General features: G+C 43.7%; 1 protein-coding gene across 2 annotated transcripts in view; it reads left to right on the top strand.

Annotated features, from left to right (window-relative positions):
* Positions 1-1473: 1473 nt before the first annotated feature.
* Positions 1474-6304, top strand: part of METTL17 (methyltransferase like 17) — a 7626-nt gene continuing 2795 nt past the window's right edge. For both annotated transcript variants that reach the window (XM_008584124.1, XM_008584123.1), the window contains exons 1-9: positions 1474-1919; positions 2022-2175; positions 2262-2396; positions 3380-3461; positions 3682-3763; positions 4390-4463; positions 5300-5394; positions 5776-5846; positions 6041-6148. In XM_008584124.1, the coding sequence (XP_008582346.1) occupies positions 1839-1919; positions 2022-2175; positions 2262-2396; positions 3380-3461; positions 3682-3763; positions 4390-4463; positions 5300-5394; positions 5776-5846; positions 6041-6148 (882 nt within the window). In that variant the 5' untranslated portion in view covers positions 1474-1838. The remainder of the gene's footprint in view (positions 1920-2021; positions 2176-2261; positions 2397-3379; positions 3462-3681; positions 3764-4389; positions 4464-5299; positions 5395-5775; positions 5847-6040; positions 6149-6304) is intronic.

Genomic DNA, 6304 nt, shown 5'->3' with positions numbered 1-6304 from the left:
AGCCAGAGGAGCCACCCCAGGCTAGGACCACGCTAAAAACACCACTTCCACATTGGTGACCCACCGCAGCCACAATAGCCACAGCTGACACAAAAGTAGTCAGACACCACAACAGAAGCAACAGCCATTGTTCAGGGGCCATTCGACTGCACAGACACAAGGAGAGTCACCAATGGAGACTGAAAAAAAGATGTCTCTCTCCACAAATCCCATTCCAGAGTGACAGAAGAAGCATCTGTTCTACATAATAGTGGGCGACCTGAACACCCGTCTCTCAGCACAAGACAGGTCATCTAGGCAACAAATCAACAGAATAACCATTAATCTTTCAGAAGGAGAGAATAAATCTAGGGTTATTAGAGGTGGGAGAGGGGGAGGGAGAAGGGGACGGGGAAAGATTGGATAAGAGGCATACAGAATAATTATGATTTGTAATAATAAATATACTAATAGTATTGATTTGCTCAACATACATTGTACACAGGTGATGGTAGTCAACGTTGAACCCCCAAAATATGTATAATCAATTATGCTTCAATAAAAATAAAAAGCAAAGCAAAACAAAACCAAAAAAGAACTAGTATACTACATAATATTTCCAAAACCCTAGTGAAAACACACATTTACTCACATTACAGATGAATGGCATGAGCTAACGTTGAGTTTTTGTAGTGACGATATCATTTAAATCAGGTAATTAGAAGTTTTGCTTGACAACTATATATGTATGTGTTTAATATAAATGGCCAAAAGTAAACATACTAGCTTATCTAGAATGTTATAAACTATGTATTTCACAGGCAGGGATAATGACAGGGGTCCTTGGGCATGTTAAGGATAAGATCCACAGGAATGAAGACCCCTTTCCATCTCTCACATTCTAGAATACATATTTTATTATGGAAACATTATATCTAGAAAATAAACTTGATAATACAGGTAGGTCATACTGGATGATTGTTCCTATTTTAGAGATAAAGAAACAGAAGAAGAGGAATAAGATTTCCCTAAACATACTCTGCGTCCAGCAACCCTAAGAGGAGGCCCAGAATAAATAGGAACACTCCAGCTTTTGAGAAAGACACTCCTGATTCTGCCGCTACTATCTGTTAACTATCTGGGCCTCCGTTTACTCATCTTAAAAACAAGGATAATAGTATAGACCTTGTGGGTTGTGGTGAGGGTTAAATGAAGGAATCCGAACCCTTGACCTTGGTGTTATAACACTAAGCTCTAGCCAACGGAGCAAACCAGCCAGTCCCTTTGAAAGAGTCAATTTAAGTAAAGTGCTTACCCTATAGAAGTTGCTTTAAAATGGGAGCATGAAATTTCCTCTAAAATTTTCTATATATAATTAGAAACAAAACTAGTTGTCCCTACTTGTATCTGTTTATCTAATACATATAAACAGATAATTACTTTTACTCACCGGTATTAAATCAGAACATTGAAACAATAGTGGTGACTTTTATAGGCAGAGATATTACTGAGCTCTTATTGCAAGGAAAAGCTACTGAGTTGTTCTTCCACTACTTATATTATATTCTGAAAAATAATAAGCCCCCTCCATTTCTGCCACCCGCGACAGGTCCCTAAGCAGCCACTGGGCCGCTTCGCCTCCCGCTGACAACTTCCGAACGGCCGCCAAAGTCCCGCCCACGTACGATTTCCGCCTGAAGGACATTTGCATAGAGATGGCTTATTGGCTGCCAGCAAGCACTCGCTCTTCTCATTGGATGATACTGTCTCGGGCACAATTCCGCGGAAGACGCTCACCGCCGCGTTGAGACTTACGGTCCCAGGGGCTTACGGTTCCGCTTCCGGTTCGCCTCGGAGCCATGGCGACCGTGGGGGGACTGAGGTACCTAGTGCTATCAGGCAGATGGCGCCGCGGCCTTCGAGCAGCCCCCCAGTCCCGGGTGAGTACATACTTTCGCTGCTCGCCGAGAGCCCCTCCGCTTAGCGAGCGCTCGCAACCTTCCTTTCCGACCGGCAATCAGCTTTTCTCTCCCGCCACGCAGGCGCTCGCCGCCCTCGTGCCCGGCGTGACCCAAGTAGACAACAAGTCCGGTTTTCTGGAGAAGAGGCCGCATCGCCAGCACCCTGGCATCCTGCAGCTACCGCACGTGCGGCTGCCGCGGGCACTCGCTGACGCTGCGCAGTTACTGCTGCTCGGTGAGTAACGGGGGAAAGGGAGGCCCGAGGAGAGACGGGCCTGCGCCTGCGCGCACGTCATTCCGCGTTTCCTCTTTGGCCCATAGAGAGCGCCGTGCCCAGTGCGGAGAAGCAGGTGCAAGCACTGACCAATTATCTCTGGAGCCGACATTTACCTGTAGAGCCAGAGGAGTTGCAAAGACGGGCTGTGCACCTTGAGGAAAAATTCTTGGAAAACTCGGGTAGGACTTCAGAAGAATTAGAGAGTAGGCCAGATGGAAAGATCAGTGGGAAATGAAGAGCTAGAAATAATTTAACAGTCTGTCAAATACATACTGTTTTTTGTTTGACTTTCTGGTGAGAGCAGTTGTTTCAATGATTCCTTACAAAGTAGAGAAGGTAGATTATTCCAGAGATTGCTCTCGTGATGTGAGTAAAGGTCAGAGTGTGCCCCAGTATACTGTTGAAATCTAGATCTTTGGTTTTTTATTTAGCTGAAATAAAGTTCCTATATGGCTCCCTGTCTAGTACTGAAATCCTCTTGAGGAATAGAAGAATAAGTGTAATTTTTCAAGTAATTATCCTGATGGTGAGCTCTTTCATATTACAGACCTGCCTTTTATTCATCTGTGTTCTTTACACTTCTAGCAATACCCAACTCAGAGCAGATGATCAGTAGATACTTGCTAAGTAGTACTGAACTGATCGCAGTCACGAAACTTAGATTTTCAAGATCTTTCCCTCTTCATAGGAACATTGGAGATCTTAAGTTTGAGGGAAGTGAAGATAACCACAAAATGTTGTTCTCATCCTATCCCTCAAATTTGTTGTTGTTGTTGTTTTGACAGCTAGCCTGTACCGGGATCCAAACCCTTGACCTTGGTGTTATAACACCACATTCGAACCAACTGAGCTAACTGGCCAGCCACTATCCTTTAAATTTTGATCACATTTCTCTTTAATATAAAACAAAACCTGTGCACTAGGATTGGTTAAGTTAAATAGACTGCTGTTAGAGACAAAATACTATCTGATACTCCCCGGTGGTAGCAGTTATTACTGTTATTCTCACCTGAAGTTTTTCTCTACATTTAGCTTCTCTCTTCAGCTCTGAGGCTTTTCCTGGGTGGGAGTAGAGGAAGACTGAGTGCACAGTACATTCAAATATTGGATCTGAGCCCTGTTCTCCCTAGGTCCTCACTTCCAGTCCTTATTCTCACCCCAGACTTACCTCAGACAGAGGAGAAACTTCGTGGAGCAGTTTTCCATGCCCTGCGCAAAACTACCTACCATTGGCAAGAACTGAGGTAAGGGAGCAAAAGAAAGAAAACTTGGAATTTAGAAGGAGAGTTTGAGGCGTACAATTACATAAGTTAGTGTTTGAAAAAGCTGCCTGGGTTGTATGCTCCCCAGGACCCTTCTGTATTGGGGAGTGAAAGGGTTGAGCTGGAATAGCCCTTTCCAAAGATTTCATTTATGGAGTGGACGTCATTTCCCAGTGGATCTGACTCTTTGATTTTGTGGCAGATACAATGAGGGACTGAGCCTGGTATATATGGCAGCAAGACTGGATGGTGGCTTTGCAGCAGTCTCCAGGGCATTCCATGAGGTGAAAGTCCCTCAACTTACAACCTGAACCCTTTTGCCATCACTTCCTTTATTCATAAAGTAGTTTTTAATGAGGTAAGGATTCTTGGGCCATTGCATATGCAGCTTTTTTTTTTTTTTTTTTTTTTTAAGATGACTGGTAAGGGAATCTTAACCCTTGGCTTGGTGTTGTCAGCACCACGCTCAGCCAGTGAGCTAACCAGCCATCCCTATATGGGATCCGAACCCGTGGCCCTGGTGTTATGAGCACCGCACTCTCCCGAGTGAGCCACGGGCCAGCCCTCATGCAGCTTTTTTTAAAGAGGCCCTCTTTATCCTCTGAAAGGATTCTGTGATCCAAAAAGCCTTTATTTGCTTTCTTTTTTTTTTTTAAAGATGACCGGTAAGGGGATCTTAACCCTTGACTTGGTGTTGTCAACACCATGCTCTCCCAAGTGAGCCACGGGCCAGCCCTCCAAAAAAGCTTTAGAATCACTGTTTTAAGAGCTTCCTGTTTTGTAAGATATTCACATTGAATCTCAAGACATTCACGTCTTACCTTCTCTGTCATAGTCCCCTAATTCATATTTACCAAGGCCCTAAATTAATGTCTACTTACCCTACTGAGGGGTGTTTTATATTTCTCAGATTCGGGCTCGAATTCCAGAGTTCCAGCCACAAACCTTGTTGGACTTTGGCTCAGGTACTGGTTCTGTCACCTGGTAAGTAAATTTCTTTAGCCCTGTCTTTATCAATTCGAGCTCTACAGAACCATACTCATACCAGTCCATTATCAAAAGATGGGGAAACCAAAGGCAGAATATGAAAATTGGGGGCCGGCCCGTGGCTCACTCGGGAGAGTGCGGTGCTGATGACACCAAGGCCACGGGTTCGGATCCCAAATAGGGATGGCCGGTTCGCTCACTGGGTGAGCGTGGTGCTGACAACACCAAGTCAAGGGTTAAGATCCCCTTACCGGTCATCTTTTTAAAAAAAAAAGAATATGAAAATTGGGAACTTAGAAAGTTTCTTTCCTCAGATTAGGCAAGACAGAACAAGGTATATGGATTGGAGCCAGAATTTAAAGAACTGTCAAGTGAAAAAAGGCCCATATTTAAGGAAAGGTTAAAAAGGAAAGGAATTTAGTATAGGGCATAGGTTTTACATATAAATCAAAATTTCTTTTGCCAACAAATAGTTTTTTTTTTTTTTTTAAAGATGACCGGTAAGGGGATCTTAACCCTTGACTTGGTGTTGTCAGCACCACGCTCAGCCAGTGAGCGAACCGGCCATCCCTATGTGGGATCCGAACCCGGGGCCTTGGTGTCATTAGCACCGCACTCTACCGAGTGAGCCACGGGCCGGCCCCAACAAATAGTTTTTTGAGTCTGCATCTTTTTAAGGAGTTGTAAGTGAAATAGAAGATAACATTGTTAGTTTTTTCAACAACTTTAATATAATACCCTGTTTCCCCAGTGGTTGGGTTGGGAGTAGATAAATTTATTCTAGGGATGACTCTTTGTCATGAGATCTGGTGACTCATATTTTACCATCTTAGGGCTGCTCACAGTACTTGGGGCCAGAGCCTACGTGAATATATGTGTGTGGACAGCTCAGCCGCAATGTTGAATTTGGCAGAAAAGCTACTGAAAGGTGAGGACAGGGTATAAGGAAGGGCTCCTTCAAAGTTGAGGGAGTTAAGAAAGCAAAGTAGTACTAGAAAGGGTGTTTTATTGGGAAGGAGAGGAGAGGGCTAAAAGTTAAGACGAAGTTGGTCTCCCAATGCTGTGGTCAAGCAGAGGGTGTTAGAGGCCTTTGCTGGACTGTGGGTGGGTTGAGTAAGGTTAACAGGACAGAAGACCCTATTCTCTTTACCCTTTTTAATATTTACTTACCCTATTGCATCTCCCTCTTACCTAGTATTTTTCTTTCTTCCCGGGGCCATGTTTCTTGTCTGGAATCTCTTCAGATTATTCCTGTGGCCATTAACTTTATATGCACTCATACTTGCTACATCTCTTCTTTCCTGCACAGGTGGTTCAGAATCTGGGGAGCCTTATGTTCCAGGTGTCTTTTTCAGACAGTTTCTACCTGTATCACCAAAGGCAAGTGGCAGTGTTTAGAGTATTCTAAATGTGGAAAGTGGCAGATGGAGAACACTGGCCTCAGCTTTGCAACCCAGCATTGACTGTTGGAAGATAAAAAAAGAGCAATAGAAGAAATTCAGAGGATAGGACTTCGTTGAACTCTGGAAATGAGGAAGTGTCAGATCTGTCATATTCTTTGTCTTGGTCCCCAGGTACAATTTGATATGGTCGTGTCAGCCTTTTCCCTAAGTGAACTGCCCAGCAAGGCTGACCGCGCTGAGGTAGTTCAAACCTTATGGCGCAAGACACTTCATTTTCTGGTGAGTTGAAATCTTTTTCCTCTCAAATCTAAAAGCAGCTGCATGGGTTTTATGTCTTTCCTTCTCTCATTAGAGATTTCTTTCCCTTCTTTTTCTCATTGTCTTCATTCTTGAACATGATTTTTTTTTTTACAGATCTCTTTATCTCTCTTTAGG

Source organism: Galeopterus variegatus, unplaced genomic scaffold (assembly GCF_000696425.1).
Source record: "Galeopterus variegatus unplaced genomic scaffold, G_variegatus-3.0.2 Scaffold3152, whole genome shotgun sequence".
Taxonomy (NCBI): domain Eukaryota; kingdom Metazoa; phylum Chordata; class Mammalia; order Dermoptera; family Cynocephalidae; genus Galeopterus; species Galeopterus variegatus.
The sequence above is the reverse complement of the archived record's forward strand: the minus strand, read 5'-3'. Positions and strand labels throughout refer to the sequence as shown.